General features: G+C 47.5%; 1 protein-coding gene across 2 annotated transcripts in view; it reads right to left on the reverse strand.

Moving 5' to 3' along the window:
* The window catches only part of asl (argininosuccinate lyase), a 64,599-nt gene that overhangs the window by 30,368 nt on the left and 16,369 nt on the right, over positions 1-17,862 (reverse strand). For both annotated transcript variants that reach the window (XM_060936219.1, XM_060936221.1), the window contains exons 4-6: positions 6,212-6,268; positions 5,497-5,594; positions 5,316-5,393 (exon numbers count right to left, since the gene is read on the reverse strand). In XM_060936219.1, coding sequence (XP_060792202.1) covers positions 5,316-5,393; positions 5,497-5,594; positions 6,212-6,268 — 233 coding nt within the window. The remainder of the gene's footprint in view (positions 1-5,315; positions 5,394-5,496; positions 5,595-6,211; positions 6,269-17,862) is intronic.

Here is a 17,862-nt window from a genome sequence, read left to right on the forward strand (position 1 = left end):
AATGTATCATTTAAAGAGGAAAAATTAGGTGATTTTCAATTTCATGACAACACCACATCTCAAAAAAGTTGGGACAAGGCCATGTTTACCACTGTGAGACATCCGCTTTTCTCTTTACAACAGTCTGTAAACGTCTGGGGACTGAGGAGACAAGTTGCTCAAGTTTAGGGATAGGAATGTTAACCCATTCTTGTCTAATGTAGGATTCTAGTTGCTCAACTGTCTTAGGTCTTTTTTGTCGTATCTTCCGTTTTATGATGCGCCAAATGTTTTCTATGGGTGAAAGATCTGGACTGCAGGCTGGCCAGTTCAGTACCCGGACCCTTCTTCTACGCAGCCATGATGCTGTAATTGATGCAGTATGTGGTTTGGCATTGTCATGTTGGAAAATGCAAGGTCTTCCCTGAAAGAGACGTCGTCTGGATGGGAGCATATGTTGCTCTAGAACCTGGATATACCTTTCAGCATTGATGGTGTCTTTCCAGATGTGTAAGCTGCCCATGCCACACGCACTAATGCAACCGCATACCATCAGAGATGCAGGCTTCTGGGGGCGTCGTGGCTCAGGTGGTTAAGGCGCCATACCATGAATGCGGGCGACCCGGGTTTGATTCCGGCCCGAGGTCATTTCCCGATCCCTTCCCGTCTCTCTCTCCCGCTCATTTCCTGTCTCTACACTGTCCTATCCAATAAAGGTGCAAAAAGCCCAAAAAAATATCTTTAAATTAAAAAAAAAAAAAAAAAAAAAAGAGATGCAGGCTTCTGAACTGAGCGCTGATAACAACTTGGGTCGTCCTTCTCTTCTTTAGTCCGAATGACACGGCGTCCCTGATTTCCATAAAGAACTTCAAATTTTGATTTGTCTGACCACAGTCCATTTTAAATGAGCCTTGGCCCAGAGAAGACGTCTGCACTTCTGGATCATGTTTAGATACGGCTTCTTCTTTGAACTATAGAGTTTTAGCTGGCAACGGCGGATGGCACGGTGAATTGTGTTCACAGATAATGTTCTCTGGAAATATTCCTGAGCCCATTTTGTGATTTCAAATACAGAAGCATGCCTGTATGTGATGCAGTGCCGTCTAAGGGCCCGAAGATCACAGGCACCCAGTATGGTTTTCCGGCCTTGACCCTTACGCACAGAGATTCTTCCAGATTCTCTGAATCTTTTGATGATATTATGCACTGTAGATGATGATATGTTCAAACTCTTTGCAATTTTACACTGTCGAACTCCTTTCTGATATTGCTCCACTATTTGTCGGTGCACAATTAGGGGGATTGGTGATCCTCTTCCCATCTTTACTTCTGAGAGCCGCTGCCACTCCAAGATGCTCTTTTTATACCCAGTCATGTTAATGACTTATTGCCAATTGACCTAATGAGTTGCAATTTGGTCCTCCAGCTGTTCCTTTTTTGTACCTTTAACTTTTCCAGCCTCTTATTGCCCCTGTCCCAACTTTTTTGAGATGTGTTGCTGTCATGAAATTTCAAATGAGCCAATATTTGGCATGAAATTTCAAAATGTCTCACTTTCGACATTTGATATGTTCTCTATGTTCTATTGTGAATACAGTATCAGTTTTTGAGATATGTAAATTATTGTATTCTGTTTTTATTTACAATTTGTACTTTGTCCCAAGCTTTTTGGAATCGGGATTGTAGTATTTGGCTTCAAACTTGAAAAAAAATTTCATGGCCCACTAGATGGTGCTTCAGTGGTTGAGAAACACTGCATTAAGGCCAATTTATGCTGACAACCCAGTCCTCACAGATGGCGTCGCAGATGGCATCTGCGAAGCCCCCCCACCTTCGCAGACGCTCTGCGCGCACCTCCCAAAAATTATGACCACTGCAGACAGCCTCACAGACAGCGTCGCAGACGAGAGGGCTCTGATTGGTCCACTCTACATCCGCTGTACACGCACTTCCGCTTCCCTACTTTCCCGGTTTGGTTTGTTTTCACGACCGCCATTTCTAAAAACACGAGCGAAGATGGAGCAGCACGAAGAGCGGTTGATCGAGGAAGTACGTACATCTATACGACTCCAGTTCTAGTCATTATAAGTAACCGAAGGATAAACACTCCACTAACCACACCCACCAACTACTCCTAGCGATTGCGCGACTTCGCGCCCCCTTGCGTTGTGGCGGTGAATAACATCGCGCACGCCTATTACTCCCCGATCAACGATAAATTACAACTGTCTGCGAAAAGCTATCTGCGAAAGCCTTGTCGCAAGAGCATGCAGAGGCCTTTATTAGGCTAAGCTATGGTGCCTTGCTCAAGGGTATTTCATTCACTCCCCCCCCATTTTACTGCTGGTCTAGGGAATTGAACTAGCAACTTTTTAATCCCAAAGCTCCTTCTCTAACCTTTAGACCATCTTCTGGTTACAATAATAATTCCATATAGATACTAAAAACATTCAACTATTCACTCTTTAGATCTCTTTCTAACAAACAGACACAGAGATAACCTGGAACCATAATACCACTATTTAATGGAGGAAGCATAAAAATGTTAATTACCTCCACCAAGAGGGCTATGTTTTCAATGTGGTTTGTTCGTACGCCTGTTTGTAAGCATGACTGTGCAAAACTTACAGACCAGATATCCATGAAACGTGGTGGCTGGGTGTAGCAGGGGCCAAGGAGGAACCAGTTAAATTTTGGAGCAGAACCACACATTTAGTTTTAATTTTGCTAACATTACAAGATATGGCATTTGGCTCCGCCAGCGGTCTGCACTCTCCAAGTGCCCTTCAAGTTAATACAAGTTACAGGGATGTGATTTGGGGCTGGTGAAATTATCTGAAAATTTTAGCCGGGGGTCTGGGGGCCGCAGGCCCCCAGCTGGTCCAGGGCAGCACCCTGGTGGGGGGACAAGGGGGGAAGCCCCCCGAAGCTCCTGGGTTTTGGGGTTTTCTGACTTAAAAATTGTACTAAAATGACAAGCAAACACACAAGAAAAAACTTGTCATGATTAACAAATTCAAGCCAATTTAATGGTCAACATGCAACTCTGACACACACACACACACACACACACACACACTCTCGCTCACTCTCTCGCGCGCGCACGCACTCTCTCGCTCCCTCTCTCACGCTCTCTCTCGCGCGCACTCTCTCTCTCGCGCGCTCTCTCGCTCTCTCTCGCGCGCGCGCGCACTCTCACTCGCGCTCACTCTCACTCACTCACACACACACTCTCTCTCACACACACTCTCTCTCTCTCTCTCTCTCTCTCACACACACACACACACACACACACACTCACTCACCCCCCCCCCCAAGAACCAGCGCGGCAGGGCCCGCTAGCCCCGCGCCTTGGGACGTAATTCGCCCCGAGGCGAGCCGCGGCGCTCCGCTTAGGTTTCGTTTCTATCCCGGGCTCCAACCCGACTTTGGACGCTCGGGCAGGGGAGGTCCCAGTATCCCCAAACTTGACAGCCAGAGACCTCTGCCCTCTCCCCAAAGAACGAAATCGCTGAACAAATGTCTCACAGTCTCATGTCCAACGTCTGTAGCAACCTCTTTCTCCAACCATTCCCAGCGGAACTTGTTTTTCACTATTCTGTCGATTTCTTTAACTCGATTTGCATCTTTACGCTCGATCACGGAGGCTGCCATCTTTCAACTCTGTTTGAAGCGAGCTTACGTACAGCTATCTATCAAAGCGCGTTCATTGGTTGTTACAGAGCGATGGGCCAATCACGTACCTTGTTTCATCTCAATGACGTAATTGCGTCAATGAGATGAAACGAGGTACATGATTGGCCCATCGCTCTGTAACAACCAATGAATGCGCTCGCTTCAAACAAAGAGTTGAAAGATGGCAGCCTCCGTGATCGAGGCGTAAAGATGCAAATCCGAGGCTGCCATCTTTCAAACAAAGTCGGAATGAATAGGATACGAATGTGGATTTGAGGGAAAAATCGGAAACATTTTTTTTTTCAAGTTTTGAGGTGAAAAAAGCGGAATTCCGCGAATTCGCGGAAAAATCACATCCCTGAAGTTACTTTTTAATTTGTGCTAGCAGTGCTGGTGCAGGTTGTTACTCTCACTCAGGATCTTTCTACTTTCTTCTTCTCCTAACATTTTTAGGACGCTATTTCTCCCTCAGATTTCAACCAATCATCACCAAATTTCACATGAAGAATACCTCTGGGCTGAATTACATTGCCATGACTTTTGGTGGTGATCCGGATCACCAAACCATAATGATCCGTGAAAAACTGGCTTTTTACAATCACTTATAACTCTGTCAATTTTCAGGATTTTTTCCATCAGTTTTTTTATCTTGTTCAGGGTGGCATGGCGCAACTTTTCCTCACTAAGCATCATTCTTTATCTCTTACCATTCCAGATCTATAGGGTACGGTGACCAGACATCCCAGTTTGTAAAAACTAGCGCAAATTACTGTGACTTTAGTCACAGTCTCTATCTAGTTTCTTGTTACTGGTGTATTAATGCTGAAGTTTGTGTTTTATTCATGTGAATTAATGCATTAAATAATGTCAGTTAGGGGAATTTGCTTTACTCATTTAATCAAATACTGCTTCACAAAATAAATGTTTCTTGCTTCTTTTAATGTCCTTTGTATAGCAAACTCACTCTGCCACAAATTATTTATTCATACTTTGAAAATCTGAAAGCTGTGAGAAACAAAAAACAAAACACGAGAAACAGCCTCCAGAAACATGTCTGTGCCATAATCTGCTTTTAGACGAATCAGCCTGATGGAGGTGTGCCTTAGCACAAATAAGCCAGACTCCCCCACCCCAAATTTCCTAGCCAATATGTTCACCTGCAAAGCCCCACTCATCAGCCATAATCTACTATGGTACAAGCAGCTATCAACTGGGAACATGTGTCCATGACCCATGAAGCAAGTAAACTTCATCTTTGCTGCTTTCACAGGGCAAACTAACACACTCCGATGAAAATGCCATCTACCCTCTTCTACATATTTGAGCTCACAGACGTCCATAATTGGCTAGTGTCACTACGGCTAACACATCCCATCAGCCCTACCCAAAGAGTGAGGTAAATTTTGCTAACCACAGACAGCTGTGGAAACTAACCGTTGCTGAATGAAACCAGAGGGTATCCCTCCGCTATCATATCGTTATGGCGTGACTCCAAGGTGGATTTTTGATGTCCTTATGCATTTATTGTTATTTATTCTTTTGATCAGTTAAAATTAATCATGGTTTGCTTACAGATCTTTCTGTCCGGAGCCTAAATGCTAACACAATGCAAACAATAAAAACTCATCATGTACGTTGTGCATAGTTGTGTGAAAAGGTACCTGAGTATCCAGTGGCTCCACCTGATTGGCTGTGCTCTCTGCATGTGAGTGTATCCAGGAAAAATGATGTCGATTTCTCTACAGAGCAGAGAAAATCATGAAAAGATGTGGAATAATGACAAGAAAACCAAATATATTAAAAAAGATCCAATATTAATTCATGTTATTTTTATGTTCTTACACGGCTGCCCTTTCCACCAGGGTAGTGATAAGCTGGATGATGTTTCCCTTCAGAGTGGTGATAGCATCCCGTAACCACAGCCTCATATCCGTCACAACCTATTCAAGCAACATAACAATAATCAGAAACAATGTAAATATACAAAATCTAGTTTAGGGATGGGGTGTGCTGTTATAGGAAAATAATCAACAACGGGGTGGTGTGATGTGGGCCGATTGCAAAGCTCTCTCTCTCTCACAAAATTAATAAGAAAAAAAAAAACAGCTCGTCAGTTACAGAGAAACTAGAAAGACCAAAATCCTCTGTTCTGTCTATGGTCAGAACTTACTGACGTTACAAAGATTTGTCCTGAGACTTTTACCATAAATTTTAAATCAACATCTCTTTACAGAAAGCTTCATCCTATCAACTATTATACATTTTTATTTGTTGAATATCAGCATGCTTTAATTAGTTTATTATTAGTCCTTGATTATGTAATGTGTCTGCCATTCATGCCCCTGTGTATGAGCTCTTACTATATAAATATGATCACATATTATAATGAGCACATTAATATAAACCTGTGATATGAATTATAGCCAGCACTACTGTCAGAGCAACTGATAAAGAAAATTAATCAATCAATGATTTCTGACCAAATCAGGCTCGAGAATTCAACATTGCTGTGGTCAAAATATTAGTAAAATTAATAATGCCTGGATTGTGGACCCACTTGATCATTCCTGCTCCTGCCGGTATGAAGCTTTCCAGCTGCCTCTCCAATCAGTTCCTATAACACAGGCACACAGGGTTAATAATGCAAAACATCAGTGTAGAAATTCGGACGGGTGGGTGGAGCACAGAAGGACGGCAGGCCAGAACTGAGTTCAAAAAAACCTCTTTATTGTCACTTTTCAGTGATTTTTACACTCTCCCAGCCACACACGCATGCACACACACAGGTCGTCTGGTTGGGGAGAAAGCTCTCCTCCTCTGCTCTCTCTCTCTCCTTATATAGGGCACGGTCACTGGGGAAGACACACAAACACGCGTTAACTGACATCAGGTGTAGTGATTCTGCTACATACCTTCCCTGACTCCGCCCTCCGGTCACAGACCGACTCTTGACCACGCCCCCGCTGCCGCATACCCCCACCGCCCGACTCAGGCCGGGCAGCCATCTGGCCTGCAGCCGACTCCCCCCCAACGGGAGAGGAAGTCCGCCACGACCATCTGCGCCCCCAGCCTGTGGATCACCTTGAAGTTTAAGGGCCGGAGTGCCAGATACCAACGGGTGATCCGCGCGTTGGCATCCTTCATGCGGTGGAGCCACTGAAGGGGTGCGTGGTCCGAACAAAGGGTGAAAGGGCGTCCCAGCAGGTAGTAGCGGAGGGCGAGGACCGCCCACTTGATGGCCAAGCACTCTTTCTCTATTGTGCTGTAGCGCCCCTCATGCACCGACAGCTTTCTGCTGATGTACAGCACGGGACAATCCTCCCCCTCCGCCTCCTGGGACAAAACAGCCCCCAGCCCTCTGTCCGACGCGTCCGTCTGCAACATAAAGGGGAGAGAAAAGTCAGGGGAGTGTAACAGTGACCCCCCACACAGTGCAACCTTCACCTCAGAGAAAGCCCGCTGGCATTGCTCTGTCCACTGGACCGGATCTGGTGCCCCCTTTTTAGTCAGATCAGTCAGCGGGCTGGTGACGTCCGAATAATTAGGTATGAACCTACGATTGTAGCCAGCCAGCCCCAGGAACTGTCTCACCCCCTTTTTGGTCTTGGGCCTCGGGCAGGCTGCAATCACTGCTGTCTTATTAATTTGGGGACGCACCTGCCCATTGCCCAAGTGGAAGCCCAGATACCGTAATTCCACCCGCCCAATCGCACACTTCTTCGAGTTGGCCGTGAGACCCACTCGCCTCAACGACCCAAGGACAGCCCTCAGGTTAGAGGTCTGCACGGGTCGGATTTTTCAGTCCCGCTGCCGCCCGCGCCCGCATTGTGCAGTCCCGTTCCCGCCCGCACCCACAAAGAATTATGATTTTCAGTCCCGCTCCCACCCGCACCCACAAAAAAATTATGATTTTCAGTCCCGCTCCCGCCCGCGCCTGCCATATTTTGTCCCGCTCCCGCCCGCAAATCCCGCATGATGCAGACGTTCGCGTTATTTCTCAGGAAAGTTCTTGTCTTGACACAGCATGATGGTGCCCCACCCCCTACTTTGAGTGGATTTGAGCATAAATATCTACAGCTCACGTTTGTTATTATTTACCTTGTTTCTGAATTCAGCATGTAGTGTCTCTAATAATAATAATAATAATAATCATAATTAGTGCTGTCAAGCGATTAAAATATTTAATCGCGAATCGCACATTTTTATAACATGAGAAACCATTGTAATTCTCTGATCAGCATAAAAAAGTGAATGGGCTTGCTTTGTACCAATGGTGTTTTTTTTTTTTTTTATTGCAAAGCAGAGCTAGTAAGAGAAGTGAATTGATTTACTGCTTGAGTTAGTCTACAACTGTAATCAGAGAGACAGGTTACACAGTGACGGTAGGCTTGACTCAATGCTATCCCAGAAAGCCTTCCTGTAATATGCAAATTTGGCCGCCTCTGATTGGACAGCCAAATTTGCATATTACAGGAAGGATTTCTGGGATAGCATTGAGTCAAGCCTACAGTCACTGTGTAACCTGTCTCTCTGATTAGAGTTGTAGACTAACGTAAGCAGTAAGTCACTTCACTCATGGTTCTCTTGCTAGCTGGGTGTGAACTGCGAGTCATTAGAGTGATCAAAGGATTTCCCATTAGGGTGATCAATGGCAAATTTAAGATGCCATTCCTCACTCAATCTGGCAATCTGACTCTTTCTGCAAATTTAGGCATCTTAAAATGTTTTTATTAATGCCAAATAAAATATCCAGCACAAATTATATATGATGGACATAAATTAATAATTTATAAAATTTTATTTCAAACACGTTTTTAGTTAGCGGGACTGCAGCTCATCACCGCTCCCGCCCGCGCTGCATATGTGCACTCCCGCTCCCGCCCGCGCGCGCATATGTGCACTTCCGGTCCCGCCCGCGCCCGCAATGAGCTTTCAAAATTTGTCCCGCGCCGCACTGCTTTGCGGCGGGTCCCGCGGGACTCCCGCGGGAGTGCAGGGCTCTACCTCAGGTGTTGTAGATGACACGGACAGTCGTTACTATAGATTATAATATCGTCTAAGTATGCGGCCGCATAGGTGGCGTGGGGGCGGAGGACCCTGTCCATAAGCCGCTGGAACGTAGTGGGCGCCCCAAACAGCCCAAAAGGAAGTGTGACAAATTGGTGTAAGCCAAACGGTGTGGAAAAGGCTGTTTTTTCCCCCCGAGATAGTGGAGTCAAGGGGATCTGCCAATATCCCTTTGTTAAATCCAGTGTCGAATAAAAGCGAGCCATGCCTAGTCGATCCAGCAACTCGTCAATACGAGGCATTGGGTACGCATCGAATTTGCACACCGCGTTGGCTTTTCTATAGTCCACACAGAACCAGACCGACCCGTCGGCCTTGGGAACCAAGACCACCGGGCTGCTCCAGTCACTGTGGGACTCTTCGACGATGCCCATTTCAAGCATGGCCTCGAGTTCTTCCCGAACCACTTTTTTCTTGTGTTCGGGTAGTCTGTAAGGACGGCTGCGCACTACCACCCCCGGGGGCGTCTCAATGTGGTGTTCTATGAGGCGGATGCGGCCGGGCAGGGGCGAGAACACGTCCGAAAACTCGGTCTGCAACTGGGCAACTTCCGTGAGTTGGGTCGGGGAGAGGTGGTCTCCACAGAAGACCGGAGAGGTAAGCGATGTCAATGTCCCTTTTTGAACCTCCGGCCCCAGCTCCGCCTTCTCTGGAACCAATGACACCAATGCCACGGGGACCTCCTCTTTCCAGAGTTTGAGCAGATTGAGGTGGTAAATCTGTAGCGCCCCACCCCTGTCCATTCGCCTCACCTCATAGTCAACGTCCCCGACTCGCCGCGTGACCTCAAAGGGTCCTTGCCACTTGGCGACCAATTTGGAGCTCGATGTGGGCAACAGCACGAGTACTTTATCTCCCGGTGCAAACTCCCAAAGGCGCATACCCCTGTTGTACAGGCGGGTTTGCCGTTCTTGGGCCTGACGCAAATTCTCCTGGGTTAGGTGTGTGTGTGGAGTTTTGCGCGCAGATCAATAATGTATTGGATTTCATTTTTGCTCGGTGAAGGTCCCTCCTCCCAGCTTTCCCGCAGTACATCTAGGATGCCGCACGGCTTACGCCCATATAATAATTCAAACGGGGAGAACCCCGTGGAGGCTTGTGGGACCTCTCGCACTGCAAATAACAGGGGTTCGAGCCATTTATCCCAATTGCGTGCGTCCTCGCGAACAAACTTTTTAATTATATTCTTGAGTATGCGACTGAACCGTTCGACTAAACCGTCCGTTTGTGGGTGATAAACGCTGGTGCGGATCGGCTTAATTCCCAATAACCCATACAGTTCGCTCAGTGAGCGTGACATAAACGATGTGCCTTGATCAGCCAGAATCTCTTTGGGGATTCCGACTTGGGAGATGACGCGGAAGAGCGCTTCCGCAATACTGCGTGCTGAGATATTGCGAAGAGGCACTGCTTCCGGGTATCGCGTTGCATAGTCCACCAGAACTAAAATAAAGCGATACCCTCGTGTTGACCGATCTAATGGCCCGACGAGATCCATCCCAATTCTTTCGAACGGGGTCTCGATTAATGGTCAATGGCGCAAAGGCGCTTTTGGAATGGCCGCTGGATTTACTAACTGGCATTCGCGGCATGCTGTACACCACCTACAGACATCGCCGCGAATCCCTGGCCAATAGAACCGGGCCATTATTCGGGCTAATGTCTTATCCTGCCCCAAGTGTCCAGCCATGGGATTAAAATGAGCCGCCTGGAATACCAATTCCCGGCGGCTCTTTGGAATCAAAAGTTGTATAATCAGCTCCTTAGTCTGAGTGTCCTGCGTCACTCGGTATAACCTATCCCTCATAATGGAGAAATACGGGAAGGACGGGGTGGCGTTTGGCTGGAGCGTTTGATCATCGATTACTCTCACTTGGTCAAACGCATGCCACAGAGTCTCGTCCCGCGACTGTTCTAACGGGAAATCCGCGAGGGATTCCCCGAGAGAGGGAGGAGGAGCCTGCGGCTCCTCGCTCCAATGTGGTGATGATGTAGACGGCTCTGTGACAGCTGCTCCCGCCAATGCCACACCGGGACCTCCCCCTGCTGAACTACGGCAGGACCCACTCTTCACTAAATGAGTCATTAATTCCCGAAATCCCGAAATTTTTTTTAGCTATGACGGAAAAATCCGAAGGCCGTCGGTCATTTTGACGGATGTTTACCGTTATCATTACCAATAACAATAATAGCCTAATAATAACAATAATAAAACATAATGAAACACACAATTGAAATGTGTTTCATTTTGTTGCATGTGTTGCAAGTTGTGGCAGAGTTTTCTTACATACAGTATACATAGTCTTCACTGCCGTCACTTTCAATCTGAGCCGACGTTGCGGCAGTCTTGATGTTCAGTGCATAGGCTACTCATGTATACATTGTAGCCACTGCGCAAGGCTGTTCCCCCCATCACGCTCCTGACCGCGCTCTGACTTTTCTAACCACTAGCACAGTGAGATGTATTAATGTTTCCCTTCTCTGCAGAAGACACGTCATTTTTGCTATTAAAAAAGGAGATGCATTGGGTTGTTTGTGTCGTTTCCCTGCCTGTACGTATTAATGCAATAGCACTCATTTAGGCTAGTTGTTTTCTTGTTTTTAAAATGAAACAAATGTCGATTTATTGTATTCTTCCCCAGCAAGCTTAGGAAGCTTAGGAACATCACTGCTCGAATATCTGCTAAACTATCATTTTAATGAGAGCACGGGTAGACAAACTAACATTTAAACATAACTTCGTTTTATTTAAAACCTTACGTGTCAGGTTCCAGGCTCCGCCGAGCCGACCCCCACTATGACAAATTTAAGTAGCCTACGGAAGAATCTGAAGGCCGTGCGTGATTTTGACAGATGATGATCAATTTAAGTAGCCAGTAGTTCACGCGTCTAACCTGTTGGTGGCGAGCGCGTGCATATCGATTAGCTCTTGATTAGCAGTCATCTCTTTCACCTCACGTGCATTCGTTGTCTATCTGGCTCGAGCGTTACGATAAGTGGTGTATACATTCGATGTAGCAAGATGTCACGGCAGCTTAGTGTGAAAGGATTTTTTAAAAAACCCAACTGTGATGGCCTTCAGAGAGGAGAGAAGAGAGGGAATGATGCGCTGGAGGAGGATGAAGATGGGCAGGCATTAACGGCTGTTCAGCCAGCGGCACCGGCAGCTACGGGGAAAGCAGCAACAAGTGGCAAGGAGGTCAGGCGGGAATACAGGGTTCAGTGGGAGCGGGAGTTTACTTGGCTGCGGGCGGAAGGGGGCAAAATGTTTTGTGACATCTGTAGGAGAGCAAAAGTCGCTAATGGATTTGTCAGAGGCTGCACGACTATGCGGTGTCGCTACAGGTCACCGCAGGGTGCAGCTGCACCACTGGTGCAGAAAGACCGCATGCTGCAGGATTTCCTCCCTATGAAGAGAGTACTAGCAGGGTCGGGAAATCCAACTTTCAGAGGCTCTTGCCAGCTTCTGATCACTTCCCTGGGAGAAATGTTTCCCGACTTCAGAACTTTGGCTGAAGTGGCGCTGGTTATTCCAGTCTCGCAGCAGAGCGCGGGTTCAGCCTTCAGAATAAAATTAAAACGTCAATGAGAAGTCGTCTGTCCGAGGCAAAGACGCAAAATTTAATGACAATTGCCTCGGCAGCAGTCTCCATTGACGACTTTGATTATGCACAAGCGAGCTCCCAATTTAAATCCATGCGGGCCAGAAGGAAGGTTTGAGCTCACGCAAACAGGTCAAGTTAGACTGTCACTTAAATCGTTGTAGTGGACTGTTCATATTTTAACTGCAATTGTCTTGCTATGTTGTAAAATAACATTGTTCATATGCCCGTTAAGGCACAACAGCCGCAATGTTTTTAGCGGAGGGAAAATGGGTTCACAAGTGACCGAACATCAGAATCTCTCTTCATCTTTTTACATCATAAATACATAAATGATTAAATAATACAAGCTTGTTCTGTGAATTAATTTTTAAATGAAAATGAGTCCATGAAAACAAGTTATTAAATATATAGCATTTATAGCCTATATAGATTGAAGATTGAAGAAACACAGGACGAGTTGGAATTATCCTTTATGTGCCAGCGTGTACTAAGACTTGCCAACGGAAATGACACAGAGGAGTTATCAAGTGGGCACCCCCTTCATCAGCGTTTCATTGATTTAAGCCCACGACGCCTCCGGAAGGCTCAACGGTAACCCCAGGCGTCCCTGAAGTACCCCCCTCTGTGTCATCCCTGGCTGCCACTTGATGCCCAACAGGTGTCCTTGCGCTTCAGCCAAAGCCAGTGGCTACTAACTTCAGCTGCTCCTGACAGCGCTTTGATGGCCTCTTACTCCCATGTCCTTGAGCTGCCTGGTGGTGGATGACGCCACAAAGCCTCTGCATCCCACCTCCACAGGGCACACCTCCGTCCTCCAGCCACGCTGCTGTGCCTCCGCAGCAAGGTCAGCATATCGTAGGTGTTTCCTTTCATATGCCTCTTCTACGGACTCCTCCCAGGGCACAGTGAGTTCAATGATATAGACCTTCTTAGCAGATGGTGACCAAAATACCAAGTCAGGCCTAAGAGTAGTGGCAGCGATCTCAGGAGGAAAGGCAAGGCATTGACCAACATCTGCCAGCATTTTCCAGTCACAGGCTATGCGTAACTGGCAATGCTCTGCAGTTGCGCTGTAATTTTCCTTTGCCCCCTCCCGCACAAATGCAACGGCTGGCAGGGAGTTGGATCCTACAGATGTTGCTGAGTTGGCTATTGTTCGTCTGTACTCCAAAGTGGCAGCAAGATTCTTCAACACCTGGTTGTGACGCCAGGTATAACGCCCCTGGGCAAGACTCACTTTACAACCAGTGAGAATATGCCTAAGGGATGCCGGCTTGGAGCAGAGTACACAGGCTGGATCTTCTCCTCGCCACTGCTGGAGATTTATGGGTGTGGGGAGAACATCGTAGGTTGCCCTGATTATGAAGCTGATTCGCTTTGACTCCATACTCCATAGGTCTTTCCAGCTCAACTTCCTTCCCTCCACACTGTCCCACTTAGTCCACTTTCCCTGCTTACCAAGTGCCACCATCTTGGCCCTCCTGATGCCTTCCTCCTGGTTTTTCACCTCATCCACGATCATCCTCCTCCTTTCAGCAGCTGAGGCCTTGCTCCAGGCTGGACGCTGAGCAGTTAAACCCAGACCTCCTCTTCCATGCTGAACATATCCCATGATATCTGCATACTTGAGGGCTGCCACTGCCTCCTCAACTGCTTGCACTGGTCTCCATTTGCGGCCTGCTATGATGGCTGGGGCATTCTTGCTCACCATTAGGTCTTTGAATTCCGTCAGTGTCACCTAGAGTCTTATCTTGGCACATTTGAATTCCTCCGCAAGACTGGTGAATGGCAGTCTGAGGAGGCAGTCTCCATAGAGGGCGGTGGATGTCAGGCACCGAGGGACTCCCAACCACTTCTTTATGTGGTTAGTGATTCCCTTCTCCATCCTCTCCACAACTGAAATGGGCACCTCGTAGAGGGTGAGAGGCCACAGCACCCGAGGCAAGAGGCCAAACTGTAGGCACCAAATCTTTAGTTTCCCAGGGAGTTCAGTATTCTCAATGGCTTGCACTCCACTACTGATATCCCTCTGCAGTTGTGCTATTTGGTCCTTATCTTTCAGGCTTGCATCAAACCATCTCCCCAGGCTCTTGACTGGCTGCTCAGAAACTGAAGGGATTGGCTCGTCCCCGATGAAGAATTTGAGGTCCGACAGCACTCCCTTGACAATGGAAATGCTGCGTGACATAGATGGTTTTATCTTCATACGGGCCCAGCTGATGTTCTCCTGTAGTTTCCTGAGCAGACGTCTGGTACATGGCACTGTGGTTGTTAGGGTAGTAATATCATCCATATACGCTCTGATTGGAGGAAGACGGGAGTCGGGGTTGAGTCTTTGTCCACCAACAACCCATTTAGAGGCTCGGATGATTATCTCCATTGCCATTGTAAAGGCCAAGGGAGAGATCGTGCAGCCTGCCATGATGCCAACCTCCAGGCATTGCCAGGTGGTGGTAAACTCCATGGTGGTGAAACAAAACTGCAGGTCTTGAAAGTATGACTTGACCAAGGCTGTAATATTTCCTGGGATACTGAAGAATTCAAAGGCAGTCCAAAGGAGCTCATGTGGCACTGATCCAAACGCGTTGGCCAGGTCCAGAAAGATCACATAAAGGTCATCTTTCTTCGCCTTTGCTGTCTGGATCTGGTGCCAAATCATGCTAGAATGTTCCAAGCATCCAGGGAAGCCTGATATACCTGCCTTCTGTACAGATGTATCTATGTACTGGTTATTAAGCAGGTATGCAGAGATCGTCTGAGCCATCACCGAAAAGAAAATCTTGCCCTCTACATTCAGTAGGGAGATTGGACAAAACTGACTGATGTTTTCTGCCTCTTTCTCTTTCGGGATAAGGACACCTACTGCTCTACGCCACGCTTTGGGTACATTCTTCTTCTGCCATATGATCTTCATCAGTTTCCAAAGAAACCTAAGGACATCAGGTGAGTATTTATACAGCTTGTACGGAACTCCATTTGGTCCTGGGGCTGAAGCTGTCCTTGCTCGGTGGACTGCCCTCTCCACTTCTTTCCAGGTCGGGGGGCCATCCTCACACTGATGTTCTGGGGGCAAGATCGGAGGGATGTCTGAAGGGATTGCAAGATGTTCATGCCGTTTTGGATCCGAATATATACTCTTGAAGTAATCCTCCAGGTCTTTTTTGGTTGTTTTTAGAGATCCACTTTTCTCCCTTGTAAACAGGCCCCTCAGGAACGCATAGGGATCCTTGTAGAACCTTGTTCTAGTGCGTTCTTTCTTCCTTCTGCGTTTCCTCAAGGCCTCCGCTTTGCGAAGAGATGTTAAACGAGTTTTAATGCCCATTTGAAGTGTGTTGATGCCTTCTTTTTCTACGTCTGTGGCCTTTCTCCATTGTTTCTTGAGCATTCTCCTTTCCTGGACCAGACGCTTGATCTCCTGCTGTCTCCTGGATGTAACCTCCACTGAGATTTGTTCTCTGCTCTTTCACTCCGAACCGTTTCATTCCATACTGATAAATCAGGCTTCCCATACTCTCCAACTTCTTTTCTGCTGTGCCTTTTAGCTGCTCAAGGGACTTTGCCAGGTCGGTGTTGATAGTCTCCCACAGCTTCCCTTCAGCCGCACCAGGCCATTTAACCTGTGGTTTGCGCCCTACCATTTTCCTCTCCGCTGGAGGTCTAGCTGGTTGAGTGGGTGGGATAGGACTCACCACTGTAGCACTCTGTGTTTGAGGTAACATTCTGTGCCACAGAGGTATTGATGCACTGCACACTGTGGTTGGCGTCCCATTGCTGTGCTTCATCCGACTGACTTGACCAATTTCTTAGAAAGTAATCAATGAGGGGCCTCTGCGGCTCCTCTCTCGCACACCCTTTCTTTCCCTGGTGTATCCTCAGTCCCAAGTAAGATGTTACTTTACTCCACCCACAAACGCATTTCTGCAGTTTGTGGCCCACTGCTGCTGGCGTAGCTGTATTGGTTGGCATAGTTGTCTTGTGTACTACACTGTGTCTCATAGTCATTTCCGGTCCAGGGTCTGATGCCATAGTTCCAGCAGATGAGTCTTCTTGCGCCCTCGCTCTCGCAGACTCTGAGGGTATTGTCTCCATATATGTTGACGTAGCAATGGCGGGTGCCTTCAACATGGTAACATGTGAAAGCTACAGACATGGGGTGCTAGCCCAATACTGTCCCATTGGGGTCTGTTCCCTCCTGTCAGCTGTCTCTCCATGCTGTCACAAAGACTTTCCTCTGTTGTCAGCTGATCTTCCCAGCGGTCACTGGTTATCCAGATACTCAGATTGAAGAAACATATAAATATATAGCATTTATAGCCTATATACATTGCCATTTAAAAGTTAAAATAAAGTGACAGATAATAATGGACAATGACGGAATTTTTACGACCCTGTCCGTCAAAATGACGGACAATGAAAAAGTAACGCAACCACTGGTCGGCGGGGAGCTGTAGCGCGGCCAGCTGCGCCTCGCCCGTTAGCAGGGGGAGGAGGCGCGCCGCGCGCTGTTCCACCGGCCAGCACGAGGCCTCTGCTGCTTGTTCAAAGAGCGCAAGTAAGGCCTCGGGGTCGTCGTGCGGGCCCATCTTCATTAGGGTGAGGTGGGGAGGGCCTGCGGCGGTGGAGGTGGTGGACCCCACTGACGCGAGGAGGTGCCGGAACGCCTGACGATCTTCCTGTTGCGCCAGCACCAGGGCCTCGAACCTTTGCTCCTGCTCCTTCCAGAGGGCTACTAGCGCCTGGTGCTGGCTCTGCTGGGCCATGGCGAGGGCATGGACCAGGTCTGCGAAGGGGGAGGACTCCATGGGGCTGTTCTTCTCCGTGGTCCAACTCCCGGGTTTCGGCACCACTGTAGAAATTCAGACGGGTGGGTGGAGCACAGAAGGATGGGAGGCCAGAACCGAGTTCAAAAAAACCTGTCATTTTTCAGTGATTTTTACACTCTCCCAGCCACACACGCACAGGTCGTCTGGTTGGGGAGAGAGCTCTCTTCCTCTGCTCTCTCTCTCCTTATATAGGGCGCGGTCACTGGGGAAGACACACAAACACACGTTAACTGACATCAGGTGTAGTGATTCTGCCACTTACCTTCCCTTACTCCACCCTCCGGTCACAGACCGACGCTTGACCACGCCCCCGCTGCCACAATCAGTTTCATAACACCACTGTGCAATTAAACATCCTGTATGAAGCATGTAGTTTGGGGTTCATTTACCCTGGTGCAAATCCTACACAGGATCCTGTAGGATCTTGTAAGATCCTGTAGGATCCTATAGGATCTTATTTAGGAATGGGATCCTGAATAAGATCCTACATAGGAACAGGATCCTATTTAAGATCCTGAATAGGATCCTATGTAGAAATAGGATCCTGCACAGGATTACATTCCTATTTAAGATCCTAAGTAGAAATAGGATCCTATATAAGATCCTGTGCAGGATCCTAAATAGGATCCTAGAAGGAGCCAAAATCTTGGAAGTGATAGGATCTTGAACAGGATCCTGTATAAGATCTTGAAAAAGTATCAGGATCCTGTAAA

Source organism: Neoarius graeffei, chromosome 12, assembly GCF_027579695.1.
Source record: "Neoarius graeffei isolate fNeoGra1 chromosome 12, fNeoGra1.pri, whole genome shotgun sequence".
Taxonomy (NCBI): domain Eukaryota; kingdom Metazoa; phylum Chordata; class Actinopteri; order Siluriformes; family Ariidae; genus Neoarius; species Neoarius graeffei.